Below are 15,736 nucleotides of genomic sequence, written 5' to 3' on the forward strand. Positions count from 1 at the left end.
CCCATCCATGCTATAAGATTGTTTGAGTTATTAGTACAATTGGGCAAGAATTAGCATGATAATCTGCTCAATTAGCATTTGACTTTAAGGTATCTTCAGGTGAGCTTTACATGGCTGAAAAGATAAATTAGTAACCCTGTGAGAATCCACAAGGCACTTTACAGCGTACTTGCCTGCAAGGAGAAAAAAAAAATGAGTCAGTGAAGGAAAATTAGAGGATATTACAAATCAAATTGTACCTTTTGTATGACAAGAGCTTTGGGGTGATTTTATTCTTCAGAGCCAGTCTACTCTTTTCAGAAATGTTGACATACTATTTGCCCTTTCTCTTGTCCATATGAGACGTATAATTTGATGGAGTTTGCTTTGTGCACTGAGGCATTGTCATGCTGGAACAAGTATGGGCCCCTTAATTCCAGTGGAGGAAACTGTTAACATTACAGAATATATAGACATTCTAGATGATTCTGTGATTCCAGCCTCATGGATGTGATGGCCACGTCAGGTCAGAACATAGTCTAGGTACATTTTGTTAATCACTTCCAAATTTTGTTTTCTTTTATTGTTTGCCAATTTAAATACCTAGAGCACACGGCAGGCTTTGTAGGTCTACAGCTCTGTCCTTTGGCTTAGTTTGTGCTTCACTGCTCAGTTTTGCTACAGCAGCTTGATTCTACAAAACATTGCATGATCTTTGGGTTACTTATTACAGTGAGATGTTTTCTCAATGCATTCAGGCAGTTTAGAGTTTGCTTGAAACTGTGCAAAAACCTCATTGTCAGACCGGGTGTTCTGGTCCGCACCAGAGTGCGATTGCAGCGATTTTATCCTCCTGAACAAAGAACACCAAAGAGGCACAAAATGGCACCAGGGTTTGATTTAAATTGACTTATTCTTCTTCTTTCGGCTTTTCCCTTCAGGGGTTGCCACAGCGAATCATCTCTCTCCACCTATCCCTCCCATCTTCTGCATCCTCAACACTTACACCCACTAGCTTCATAGCCTCATTTATTCCATCCATATACCTCCTCTTTGGCCTTCCTCTTTTCCTCCTGCCTGGCAGCTCCATGTCCAACATTCTCCTACCAGTATAGTCACTCTCCCTCCTCTGGACATGTCCAAACTATCTTAACCTGGCCTCTCTAACTTTGTCCCCCAAACGTCCAACATGAGCTGTCCCTCTGATGTACTCGTTCCTAATCCTGTCCAACCTTGTCACTCCCAAAGAGAACCTCAACATCTTCAGCTCTGCTACCTCCAGCTCTGACTCCTGTCTCTTCCTCAGTGACACTGTCTCTAAACCATACAGCATGGCTGGTCTCACCACTGTCCTGTACACCTTCCCCTTGATTCTTGCTGAAATTTTTCTATCACACAGAACTCCCGACACCTTTCTCCACCCATTCCAACCTGCATGCACTCACTTCTTTACCTCTTTTCCACACTCTCCATTACTCTGGACTGTTGACCCCAAGTACTTAAACTCCTGTACCTTCTTCACCTCTTCACCCTGTAATCTTACTGTTCCACTTCCCTCCCTGTCATTGACACACACATGTACTCAGTCTTACTATGACTGATTTTCATTCCTCTTCTCTCCAGCACAAACCTCAACCTCTCCAGGTTTTCCTCCACCTGCTCCCTGCTCTCACTACAGATCACAATGTCATCTGCAAACATCATTGTCAAAGGAGACTCCTGTCTGACCTCCTCTGACAACTGGTCCATCACCATAGCAAACAGGAAGGGGCTCAGAGCCAATCCCTGATGCAGTCCCACCTCCACTTTGAACTCCTCTGTCTGACCTACAGCACACCTCACCACTGTCCTGCTCCTCTCATACATGTCCTGCACCACTCTGACATACTTCTCTGCTACTCCTGACTTCCTCATACAGTACCACAGCTCTTCTCTTGACACCCTGTCATACGCTTTCTCCAAGTCTACAAACACACAGTGCAACTCTCTCTGACCATCCCTATACTTCTCCATCAACATTCTCAGAGCAAAAATTGCATCTGTTGTGCTCTTTCTGGGCATGAAGCCATACTGCTGCTCACAAATTTCCACTACCTTCCTTACCCTAGCTTCCACTACTCTTTCCCATAGCTTCATTATATGGCTTATCAACTTTATCCCCCTGTAGTTGCTGCAACTCTGCACATCACCCTTATTCTTAAAGATCGGCACTAATACACTTCTTCACCATTCCTCAGGCATCTTCTCACTCTCTAAAACCCTGCTAAACAAACTAGTTAAAAATTCCACTGCCGCCTCTCCTAGACACTTCCAGAACTCCACCGGGATGTCGTCAGGACCAACTGCCTTTCCACTTTTCATCCTCTTCAAAGCCTTCCTGACTTCATCCTTTCTAATCTTATCTACTTTCTGTTCCACAGAGTTCTACTCTTTTTTTCCCTCTCATTTTCCTCATTCATCAGCTCTTCAAAGTACTCCTTCCATCTCCTCCGTACACTCCCCTCACTTGTGAGCACCTTTCCATCTCTATCCTTAATAACTCTAACTTGCTGCACATCCTTCCCATCTCAATCCCTCTACCTAGCTAACCTGTACAAGTCCTTCTCTCCTTCTCTAGTGTCTAACCTAGTGTACAACTCATCATACACCTTCTGCTTGGCCTTAGACACCTCCCTCTTCACTCTGTGCTATAACTCCTTGTATTCCTGTCTATTCTCTTCAGTCCTGTCCATGTCCCACTTCTTCTTGGCTAACCTCTTCCTTTGAATACTATCCTGAACTTCGTCATTCCACCACCAAGTCTCCTTATCTTCTTTCCTCCTTCCAGAATGCACACCCAGCACCTTTCTTCCTGTCTCCCTGATCACTTCCGCTGTAGTTTCCCAGTCATCTGGCAGCACTACCTGACCACCCAGAGCCTGCTTCAACTTCTGTCTAAATTCCTCACAACATTCCTCCTTTTTCAGCTTCCACCACTTGGTTTTCTTCTCCATCTCTATCTTTGACCTCTGCTGACAGACCATCAGATTCATCCTACACACCACCATCCTATACTGTCTGGCTACATTCTCTCCCACTACCACTTTACAGTCACTAATCTCTTTCACAGTGCCTCTTCTACATAGGATGTATTCTACCTGTGTGCTCCTACCTCCACTCTTGTAAGTCACTCTATGCTCCTCCCTCTTCTGAAAATAAGTGTTAATCACAGCCATGTCCATCCTCTTAGCATAGTCCACTGCCATCTGTCCTTCAAGGTTCCTTTCCTTAACTCTAAACTTGCCCATCACCTCCTCATCACCTGTGTTCCCCTCACCAACATGTCCATTAAAATCTGCTCCTATCACCACTCTCTCACCTGTTGGAATACCCTCTATCACCTCATCTAATTCACTCCAGAATCTCTCTTTCTACTCTAACTCACAACCTACCTGTGGGGCATAACCACTAACAACATTCAACATAACCCCTTCAATCTCTAACTTCAGACTCATCACCCTGTCTGACACTCTCATCACCTCCAGAACATTCCTCACAAACTCCTCCTTCAGGACCACACCTACCCCATTTCTCTATCCACACCATAATAAAACAGCTTGAATCCTGCTCCTATACTATGAGCCTTGCTACCCTTCCACCTGGTCTCCTGTAGACACAGTATATCCACCTTCCTTCTCTCCATCATATCAGCCAGCTCTCTACCTTTCCCTGTCATAGTACCAACATTCAGAGTTCCTATTCTCAGTCCTACACTCTTACCTTTCCTCTTCTCTCTCTGTCTACGCACTCTCCTTCCTTCTACTACTTCTTCGACCAACAGTAGCCCAATTTCCACGAGTGCCCTGTAGGTCAACGGCACCGATGGCGGTCGTTGTTAACCTAGGCCTCGACCGATCCAGTATGAAATTTAGAGTACTGACGATTCGCATGGTTAAATTTGGCAATGTTTTACGCCGGATGCCCTTCCTGACGCAACTCTCTCTATTTATCCGGGCTTGGGACCGGCACAGAAGTCACTGGACTGTGACCCCCATGGCTAGATTTGATTTAAATTGACTAAACACTACATATGTGAAAGCACCCTAAGCCAGAAAAACTTACTTTGAAGATATAAACATTTGTGTGAAAATGTCCAACACTGTGGAGTGTGACAAATGGCAGAATTTCCATTGTAAAAAAGAGCTAATCTTTTAAGAGTTAAAGGTCTAATGGTGACGTTTGCTTAAGTCTATACAGTCACACTATCTACACTTATTGATTATTCCTGGTCTTCACAGGTCTAGACAGTCTCAATTAGGCTGTGGATAAGAAGCCAGATGTGTTTCCTCACTCTTTGCTCTCTGTTTCCTTTCTCTCTCCCTCTCTCTCTCTCCCTCTCTCTCTCTCTCTCTCTCTCTCTCTCTCTCTCTCTGTGTTCATGGCCAGCGTACAGACCTGTCTGCCCACTGGGACTTTTTTCCAGATGGCTAGTCTGCTATTCAGCACTGCTTCTTTGAGACTCTTAATGAATATAGTCCCTGAGTTGTGCCTCTATCAGTAATAATCATCTTTATTAAATTTTAGTGCTACATAAAATATTACAAACGCAAAACACATCGGCAGTATAAAAAAAAAAACAAGTGAAGTGTCCGACAAGCTGTGAAATGCGGTCTTAAAAAAAAAAAAGATGCAAAACAAACATTTATGTGCATGCAGAAGATAGAATCGGTGAAGGAGTAAATTGTAAAAGATAAAAAATTAAATTAAAAGTAGTTGAATGCAAACCAGTGAGGGGGGAAAAAAATCTGAAAATATGCTGAATTGTGTGTTCCGTGTCTGCAGCATCTGTTGCGTCAGGGTCGAGCCGCTGTGCAGGTGATTCATGAGCTGGAGGTCATTAGCACTGAGTACCTGCAGGATGCCAGTCTGGCAAGAGAGCATGCAGGTGGGCAGAGGGCCATACCTGCCATGAGCGTCCACACCGTTGTCAAAGGCAGGCTGTTTATCCGACTCGGCAACATTGGTAAGCTATGTGCTTCATTTTTACCATATGCTCTTATTTTATAATTTCTGAATCCCTTATTATCATAGGAATACACAAGTTACTTTTTTGCAGCTGATGTAGATGCAGGGTACAGTTTCTTCCGGAAATATAGGAAAAATTATGTTTTTCCTATTCAACAACATTTTTTATTTTGCTATCAAACGATGAATATTTGAACCACAGATTTCAGCTTTCATTTCATGACACTCCGAACTAGATGTGTTAAAGAAGAACATTTTGTTAGAACCCAACCCCTTTTCAAGTGTTAAAAAAATATTATAACATGACTTACAGATGTTTTTGGCCAGATGTGTTAACCTGTTAGGTTGATTGTTTAAATGGTTAACAGCTTTGTATATCTACTCATGAGTTTTGATTTTGTTGTTAAAAAGGATAAACCCACATGAAGACCAGAGAGTTGTCTATGGGAGAACAACAAGCCATTTTGATGCTGACAGAAGAGCGAGAATTGATCAGTTGCAAATTCGTCCTGAAAATTAAAGAAATCACTGATGGATAAATTTTCTGACCTCAAACTTCTACAGCTTTTAATTTCCCCATTCCTACATACACATTTGTCCAATACTGGCCACTTCCCCAAAGTCTTGGTCAACACCACCTTTCATACAAATTCTCTAGTCTAATTTTTCCCACTTGCACAGTTGTAGTTTCTGCCACCTAATATTTTCTTCTAAAATGAAAACCACCTCAAACCACTATGAATCTGATGAGGAAAAAACACTTCACATAATTTGTCCATTTTTATCCTCTCAGGTGCTTGTTCAATCCCTTGTCATTTTAAGACTAGACTACTGCAACTCTACTTCTCCTGGCAGCTCTACCCTTGACCTCTACAGCTGATCCACAATGCAGCTGTGTGTCTTGCTTTCAACCTTCTAAATTCACCCACATCACCCCGCTCCAGTCTGTGTGCACTTTTCTTTCCAGAGTTTTAAACTGATGGTATTCCTAGTCTGTGACCTAGTGAACCAGTATCTGTGTATTTGTTGATAGAGATTTCAAAAGCACATCTTTAAGTCGATCTTAAGGGGCATCTTCCAAATGCTGTAAATATAAACCTACTGAAGATGAATGTCTGAATGTGCTAAATGTGTCATGCACCACTGCAAGAATAACACACCACATCCAGTCTGCTTCCATGTTAATGAACCTGGCCTTTTTATATTCTGCAAGCTTCCCTCTCCCACACGCATGAAGCTAAACCTCCCACAACTTCTTTTGTTGCGTCCATTGGGATGTCAGTTCTGATGTACACCTCTGGTTCCAATGGTGCTCTGTGGGTATCAACTAGCTGGGAGCCGGGATTATACCGAGACCTGTATTCTTTTATGATATATCAACTTTTAGCTGGTGAGTTTGTACTCGGAGACTATGAGACGATGTTTATTGAGTTTCAGTTGATTTTTGATTGTATGCACACTGAGAGATGTTTATTATTTTGTGATTGAGAGTCTGGTAGCATGTCTCAAAATGCATTAAGCAGTCTCAGTTTTGATTGCTGTGATTATAGAGACAGATAACTGATTATTAAACCTGACAATCCATTCAGGCGAAATATACTAGAAGCAGTTTCAGGAGGCAAGCTCCATAAAGCTAGGCTGTCAAACTGAGCTTTGTGTGTTTTCTACTGCATCGTTTTGCTAATTAGCATGAATATGACTGATAGATCGTTTGATTTTGATTGTTCCACTCTCTGTCACTATTTGGTAGAAAAGGTGCGCATGCAGGATGTCTTAATCTAAATGATACAAATTATCACCAGGATCGCAGTGACATTTATCTGTGTAACTCTTTTCGTAGGTATACGCTTCACAGCATTTATTTTTATAGCTCACTAAAGGCAAAGTCACAGCCACAATCAATTAATTCATCCAAGTCTCCTGAATAAAGAGCTCAGGCCTCTTTATCCGGGATTAGTGCTTTTGTCTGCAGTATTTGTTTCTTAATGAGAAATGGTCATTAGTCTGTTTGAGAACTCGATTGGAATTTATCAGCTCAGAGAGTGATAGCGATTTTTATCAGGCACGTCCCAGACTGCTTAAGGTCAAAGCTAAGGTAATTACCAGACAAATAGCAAAGAAGGAAAAGTAAAAGAAAGCAGTAGGGAAGTCCTTCACATATTTGCAGGCATAGATCAATGCAGCAATCTGAGTTCTGATTATTTTCAGTTAGGCTTTGATTGGCTGAAATGATGTGACTCTCTCCTGCTGGGTGATGAGCTACTCTCTTCGAAAAATAAAGGTGCCAGGAAGACTAAATAAAGAGTTTGCACAGTGTTGCTATAGAAGTATCATTCTTTGGTTCCTCAAACAATCTTTCAATAAATGGCTTTTTTAAAAGAATAAAGAATATCTCCATAGTCTAAAGAATCTTTTATTTTTAAGATTGTAGCGCTGACTTGAGAAAACCTTTGGTATAAAATGAAATTTCAGCATTTTCTAGCTGATATAGTCGTGTAGTAGAGGTTTCCTGAACTAAAATATGTTCCTCTTTTGCATGTTTCGTTTTTTTTTTTTTTTTTTTTTGCACCACTTGGGAAGTTACCCACAATAGTAAAAAAAAAATCACATTTACATCTGATAGCTAGAATCTGATTGCAAAGCGAATTGATTAGATTTATATCCATTTAGCTGTTGATCAAATCATCACATTCACCATGTGAGGCAACTCCATAAACTATACAGAGCAAGCTTATACAGTAGACATCTTTAGGTAGACGGTTTCTACCAGCAGGTTTGTTAAACCGGCACCTTACACAAGAATCTTTGCAGAAAGATTAACAAAAAGTGTCTAAAATCGTTTCCAGTTTTCAAGTTTGTAGTGCAAATAAATATACAGTTGCTTAAGGTAGAGGTGTCAAAGTATCTCAGGCAATATGTCTTGTTTTTTGGCTGTCAGATTTCAGCCATGTTGACATTTTAATGGGTTTTCCAGATCTCCACAAAAATATGTTTCTACGCTTTTACTTTGGATCAGCTGGATAACAGATCTTTTCTCTGTGGTTCTGTTTTAATTGTCCCAAAGCTAAAACCACATACCGGCGTTTATGAAAACGAAACGGGAAAATAAACTAATCAGATCTTCTTTATTTAATTTCAGCTCAAAGCAAACAGACAAGCAAATAATTAAAACAACTTCAAATCCTTAGAAAAAAAAAAAGATGAATTAATTACAGTATAATGGAGTAAACAAAATGCATCGTGGTTGGATTTCGAGAGTGGAGCAGTTTAATGAGCCATCGCTGTAGCAGCCAGCTGTTTCACCTGCGTTCAGCAGACCGGTCTTTCCAGCATTGAGAAGATGAACGCAGGCAGATGGAGCGAATGAAGATTAGCATTTCGTTCTTCTGGCCGCCTCTGGCTCCTCCACCGTTCGGCTGCAAAAGCTTGATAAGCATGGCAGACTCTAAGCCGAGAGAGTTGAGGGAGAAATAGCAGTAGAGAGCGATTGAGCTTGAAGGAAAGCTTGATATGTAAAATCGTCTTTGTGTACTAATTTTTCCTTCAACGTGCCTTATTTCTGTGATGAGACAATTTAGAGAACAATGGCATGCATTTGGAGTGAGGAAGGTACAATGTTTCTATATGTTGTTATATTCATATTTATATTACATTAATAAAAGACCTTGCCTTGAAGTCAGACTACTGTCAAAGCTGCTCTTATAGGCAATTAATAGACACATTCTCATCAACCAGCACTCTGGAAAATAAAAAAAAATGTAAATCTGTAAGCTATATTTGATTTAGAAAATTGATTTGATTTGATTGATTTCTAAGATTTATAGAAATTGTGAAATGTTGATTTCAGCTTAATGTAGTTATGTGTATTTACTTTAGAACATGGGAGCCATGGTTCAGTCTTGGAAGCTTCTAAACTCTCTCAGAACAGAGGGGATGAAAGTGACGGCTCTCTGCACACATGTAGATGATAGATGCCTTGTTGTTCCATGTTTCGCAAGGACACCAGGCAATTCTCAGTGGCTTGTTGTATGTTATGGCAAGACGTTTCCCAGAAAATCCTTGTGAAACCAACAAGCTTCAGGGTCGAACCAATCGTGAGCAATGTTTCAGCATGCTCTGGCTCTCCATCATCCCTTAGGTTAGAAAAAAACGCTGGTGCTCTCTCCTCTGCCAGATCTGTGCTGCTTTGACAGGCCAAAGCCTCAGGACTTTGTAGAAAGCATGCACAAACTGCTGAGGGTTTTTCTTTTTTTTTCTCTCCTCAATCGAAAGCAGCATGCTAACCTACCTTTCTCTCAGATCTGACCTTGCTCTCCTTATACGCTCTAATTACAGCACTCGAATAGCCCTAATCAAGTGCAATGCCAATGGGGCACTTGGAGCTGTTTATGTTCGTGTTATACCCATGAGAATAGGGTATTAATGCAGCTAATGCGGTTATTTAGAATGTGCTCCCAGCTGATGGAGAGAAAACAAGCCTGAGTTTGTGAAAAGGTTTGAAACACACGCTTTTCTTTTGTTTGCCTAATAATCACTTAGAGTTAGGTAAACCCTCTCCTGTAGATGCTCACATTTTATCATTAATGTCATCACATCTCGTTTACTTTTGACCACTGTAGTAGTCTGTGAAAGCTCTGAAGTGCAGGGTCTCTTTTTTCTCATGATTGGGATCAATAGCCAGGCTCAGTATATTGATCAAGATAACAATGTATACACTCTTTTCTGCCAATACGCTGTATAAAAGAGTCACGGACGTGAAGTAATGAAAATAGATGGCGCTACTGAATTCTCTTCAGTTCTACAAACAACTTATCAGGGACTTCATCGTTCTTCGTTTTTTTTAAGCAATCCGCAGGAATGTATTAAAAATGCGTTTAATCTGAGGAGATGTTTATTTAGTATTATGGAAGGAGTCTCCAGTGTCAGCTCTTTGAAACAGTACAGTGTTTGCTTTAAGTTGGCCAACACAGGACTGTCTCTAGTATAGAAAAATCTTGAATATTTATTAGAAATATGATGAGCTGCATTTTTTTAAAAATTAGGTTATAGATTAAAATTAGATTATAGAGATAGAGATTGAAAAGATAGAATTAAGAAAGGCTAGTGAAGGAATGACTTGTGTAATGTAAAAAAAAATACTAACTGTTTTGTAGAACTATAGATATTCTTTTATGTAAATAAATTGATTTGCATTTAAAAAAAACTTTCCTACTAAATGGGATAAAGTCTACACCCACCCTTAATTATTCAGTATTGAGAGCCAAGGTTAAAAAACAAAAATCTTAAGCTTCACCTCTGTTCTTGGGACATTGTGTTTAAATGGTACCAAATAAAAATAAATCTAAACGACCGTATGATGTTTTGGTTGCTTATTTATTTCAAGACATCCATTCAAACCAAATTCTTCACAAGGGTTTCTAAAATTGACCTGACAAAATGAAATGAGAGAGAACGGGATTACAAGCAAATTGAATCAGGCCTGGCTCTTGTGTTTAACAGGTGGCGTGGTGCAGAAAAACCCGAACCCGTCTGTTCTTCTCCCGCCATCTCGCTCTCATGTCATTCAGCCCAGCCAGACTCCCACAGGCTTTCAAGGAGGCAGTCTGTCCTCAAACGCCATCCACAATCTCAACGGTACTGCACTTCTCCATTTTGTTTGTGAGCAATAGAGTAGTGTAGTAGTAGAGGTAATTAAGAATTAGAGGACAATTTCACAAATGCACAAACATCACAACTGAATAGACACCATACAAGACACACACACAATGGTTTAAGCATTAACTTAGTCATAATGGCTTGCCACTAGCCCTTAGGAAGTATAATGTAAAGATACTGATTCTGAAAAGAGAATAATTACCTGACACGCTAATTTTGAATAGAATACCGTAGGGAACATGCTGATTTAGTACAGAGAACTTTAACTGAATATACTGATTTAGAATAGAGGATATTTACTGAAGGTACTTATTTTAAAGGTAGAGCGATTATTGAACACGTCTTTAAAGAGCGACTCTGTAGTAAAGATATTGACTTTGAAAAGAGAATTTTTAGTTAAGAATTTGAAGCGAGTTTTAGTTAAGCTACTGGATTTGAAGAAAGAAGAGTCTTTAGTTAAGAAACTGTATGAAGAGAAAACCTTTAGCTAAGAAACTGACTCGGAAGAGAAAACATTTAGCTAAGCTATTGAATTCGAAGAGAAAACATTTACTTTAGAACATTACTTGGAGGTGAAAAACCTTTAGTTAAGCTGCTGAATTTAAACAGAAGACCTTTAATAAAGCTACTGAATTGCAAAAGAAAACATTTAGTTAAGCTACTGAATTTAAAGAGAAAACATTTATTTATGATTCCGATTACGAAGAGGAAACCTTTAATGAGCATGCATAATTTATGGAATATACAGTACTGATTTTTAAAGTCAGAACCCGAACTGAACCTAGTTGTAAAGAGGGAAATTTTTTTATTGAGCTTCCTGTTCATGAATAAAGAGTTTATAGTGAGAAAACAGATTATCATGAGAGAGCTTATATTAAACATCATGATTTCCAAGAAAGAACCCTTCAGATTCTGCACACAGTACAGCTGTATTTGCTGATTTTCTAAAGGAGATACACACTAAAGAAATGGAAGTGAAGATACCGACTTTGAAGAGTAAAGAAGTTAATTAAGTAAAGATATTTATTTAAAAGAGAAATCCTTGAAAGACGATATGAAGAAAAAGTAAGTATGAAGAAAGGCCCTTTGACTGTGCTAAAGATTTTGAGTAGCAAACCTTCAAGCAAACGTACTGATTATAAAGAGAGAACCTTTACTTTATCGTCAAGATGTTGAGGAGAGAATCTATAGTGGATCTAGAAGATAGAACCCGTAGTGCAGATATTGATATAAAGAGAGAACTTGATGACAGATGACAACAGAGTCCCTTTCGCAACAAGTATATTTTATAGAGGGTAGCTCGGGATCTTTTACTAAAAAGTAACACCAAAATTTTTCCAAAGAGGTCTTTCACCGGTCAGTCAGATGATCATTGTTAAACACTAAAGTACAGGGACACAGGCACAAGTACACTGTATATGCAGTACATTCAGTCTATATAGAGTGTGTGTGTGTGTAGCACGGAACACAAGGCGAGCCCAGCGTTTGCCAGATATCGATGGCGAGTTGGCTAGTCTCCTGCAGAGTCGGATGAAAGAAGTGGATGGTGCCTGGCTGCAGAGTCGAGGAGAGACAGAGGAAGTGCGTCAAAGGAAGATTGACAGGATGGCAGCCGTCCGTCAACATGAAGGGAACACCACATACAAAACACCAAGCTACATGGTAAGAGAAAGAACACTCAGTGAACACTCAGTTAAAAGCCAAAGGACTCTACTGCTGAGAACTGTTTGTGTTTCATCAGTTTATTATAAATGATTAAAAACATGAGGTTTATCAACAAACATTTCTTACAAGAAGCTTTCTTACTAAGTAGCTGAAAACAAGGTCACAGTAGATTAAATTTTCTGTAGTAACAGTTCGCTCATAGGGACTTTGATAGTAGATAAATAATCTAAGAATAATAATAGAGATTGTTGTGCTGTTATTTAACAGCGATATAAAAAAAAAAATTATAATAATAAAGCCTACTAAAAGAACAAATGATTCTAGCTGTTGTGTACAAATGTGTGACTTCTTGTTCATTAACAAGTTGATCTTTTTAATCATTGCCAATCTGATGTGATATAAGAAGAAACACTTTGACACATGCTGTGTTAGGAAAATATTTTTTTTTTTTTTGCCGAAGACTGCGTGTTTCTTTCCTTAGATAATACATATCATCTGTGTTACTGTTTTAAAGCTTCTTGAAAAATATAAATTGCTATCGGACACAAACGTTTGCATTGCTGGTACTCCAGGTATATTAAAATAAAATAAAAATACTTTCTTTTTAATCAACTCGCAAGGTTTTTTTTTTTATTGCCTTCACATCATATTCCAAAGCATCGCTTGCTCTTCAGCTGTAACTGAGCTTGGCACTTACATCTGTGAATGATATATGAGATAATGCACTCTGGATCGTTGCCTCCGTCTTCATCTCCACTTCACTAAGCACTGTCCTAAAATCCACTCTGTACAGTATATATCCTCTTTACTACTTTTTAAAAATGATAAAAGTTTGATCTTTTTTCCCCTCCCCATCATCCTTTGTTGCTGAACAAGTTGTTTACAATGTTTATTTAATTGCTTATTTTTCTTTTGTGTGTGCTCTAATCTCTTCTATGACTTCTCCTTTTTTTAATTCCAGAGGAGAAAGGATGATCATTCTCAGGACCTACGTTTAATAGAGGCCTATCGAGAGCGCTGCAAAGTGGAGGGCATCATTAACATGCTGAGCCAAGCCATCACCACCACACACACAATCTATGCTACGCTTGGCACTGCCGAATTCTTCGAATTTGTGCTTAAGAACCCTTTTAATATTCCTCAGACGGTCACCATTGAGTGTGAGGACCCTGAGCTCAGGTGGGACTTTTTTACACTTCCACATATATACACAAACTCTCTGGATACACTGTGTGTTTATTTTACAGTTCAATTTCAGGATTCTAGCATCAACCTTGATATATTTTTCTTTTCTCCTATTGTATTGACTTGTCAGCAGCTAAGCACCACACCACTATCAACCTTTCTGATAAATCTCTGCTAATTCTGTAAGGGTTTCAGATCAATGAGGTGGTGAATCAGTTGAATGAACAGATCAATAAAATGTAGAGGATTACGTGTAAATTTAAAAATTATTCCCACTTTTGTTAAGTACTGTGTTAAAAAGATCACATTCTTCTTGTATTGGCATTGCCATTATGGAAGCACCTATGAAGTACTTAAGGTACTGTATGGAAGACCATTCTGCTTCCTTCTCCGGCATAGGCCATTGACATTGGGAAGTGCTTGAGTCTCCAGTTTTCCAGTTGGCTTCAGTACATTTAAATTTACATTTCTGGCATTTGGCAGCCGCCAGGGCGACTTGCATTTTATCACTTTTTTATACAATTGAATAATTGAGGGTTTAAGGCCTTGCTCAAGGGCCTTTAAAGGGATTTGAACTCATAACCTTCTGGTCGGTAATCCAACGTCTTAGCCACGAAGCTCCCACATCCCACACAGCGTTCAGTTTCACAAAATATAAAGAAAAACAGTAAAGTATTCACATCCACAACGGTTTCAGTAGTATCTCAGTCTCTTGATTTCTACCTCCACGTCTTTGTTTTGGGTATTGCATGGCTGTCCACTATTTCACTAGACTTGGTTGTTCATCTATTATTTGTGGTATGCATGTGGTTGTTCCATCCCCATGGTGTGAGTTTTTTCCAGTTGTAGGTACCTTATATAAGTAGTCAATCCATCCCCAGTGAGTGTGACATAAGCCCCTGGCAAAGGTCTTCCAGCTGTCCGTATTCATGGCCCTTTTTCCACTTGGATGCAAGAGTAGCCCAGTCTACTGATATCCACCTCCAGCTCTTAATGTCAGGTATTTCCACTGCCCTTGAGAATTCCAGGTGATGGCTTGACTGAAGGAATTTGTGGTAGGTTTGTGAAGCATCTGGCTGATCCATCCCAGGGTCTGGACTAAAGGATCCTGCAAAGGGTCTTCCAGATATCTATGTTTTGGGCTCTTCCTTCCAGCAGGCTCCAAGAGTATCCCATTCTCTTAAAGTCCACCACCATGTTTCAGTGCCAAAAATTGCATGGCCATCCTTTCTTTCATTTTTCAACTGAGACTTTCCCTGGTGACATTTGCAGTCATCCCCAGCATTTTCATATGGTTTCTTCCTCCACCAGCACAGAGGGCTGATTTGATATTGGTGTTAAACAATCTGACCTGGGTGGAGAGACAGTTCCTTGTAATCCCAGATGTTTCAAAAGGTTACAGACTATGTCCAGAATGCACAGGCACAATTTTGTAAAAATACATTATTAAGAGGCAAGGTTAGATTTTAGTTTTAAACTTGATGTTTTTGAATATAGGGCCAAAAGTATGTGAACACCTGCCTATCACACCCTTATGTGGGCTTTTCCCAAACTGTTGCCATAAAGTTTGGAGCACACAGTAGTCTAGAATGTCTTGCATCATGTATCATTGAGAGTTTGTTTTTACTGGTGGTCCAAGGTGGTCCAAACTGTTCTATGACAATGCTCCTGTGCACAAAGTGAACTCCGTAAAAAAACATGGTTTGCCAAGGCTGTAGTGGAAAGCTGGAGTGCCAAGGCTTAAGTGGCCTCACAGAGCCCTGGCCCCAACCCCACTGACCTCTTTTTTCACTGACCACTTCTAAACATCAGTACCTGCCCTTACTTATGCACTCACATATCACATTCCAAAATCTTTTGGAAAAGTGGTGGCTATTATAACAGCACACATGTGCACATACGTTTGGCTAGTACATTTTTTTTATCTAGTCTATCATCTTTATTAACTATTAGCTGAGCTATGTCTATAAGGACAATCAGTTGTTATGAGACAAGTCTGGTGTGTGTTTTTGATGTAAAACATTGTATTAATTATGTTCAAATACTTTGCAAACCAAATGTTTTCATCTGTTGTATGAAAATTCAGTTAGTACTTGAGTTAAATAGCCTATTTAAAAACTGTAGAAGAATAAAATAAATAGCATAAATCTACAAAACCTGGTTGCATAAAAGAGAAATGGGCTTACACTAACCAATTTAGCAATTTTCCAGTGTGCTGCCAGTAAATTACGTATCCGCCTACGTGAAA

The 15,736-nt window shown here is 39.6% G+C and overlaps 1 protein-coding gene across 2 annotated transcripts in view; it reads left to right on the forward strand.

Moving 5' to 3' along the window:
• The window catches only part of nphp4 (nephronophthisis 4), a 189,503-nt gene that overhangs the window by 142,572 nt on the left and 31,195 nt on the right, over positions 1 to 15,736 (forward strand). For both annotated transcript variants that reach the window (XM_058390447.1, XM_058390446.1), the window contains 4 exons: positions 4,801 to 4,981; positions 10,483 to 10,617; positions 12,098 to 12,300; positions 13,265 to 13,482. In XM_058390447.1, the coding sequence (XP_058246430.1) occupies positions 4,801 to 4,981; positions 10,483 to 10,617; positions 12,098 to 12,300; positions 13,265 to 13,482 (737 nt within the window). The remainder of the gene's footprint in view (positions 1 to 4,800; positions 4,982 to 10,482; positions 10,618 to 12,097; positions 12,301 to 13,264; positions 13,483 to 15,736) is intronic.

The sequence above is a fragment of the Hemibagrus wyckioides genome, linkage group LG05, assembly GCF_019097595.1.
Source record: "Hemibagrus wyckioides isolate EC202008001 linkage group LG05, SWU_Hwy_1.0, whole genome shotgun sequence".
Lineage (NCBI taxonomy): Eukaryota > Metazoa > Chordata > Actinopteri > Siluriformes > Bagridae > Hemibagrus > Hemibagrus wyckioides.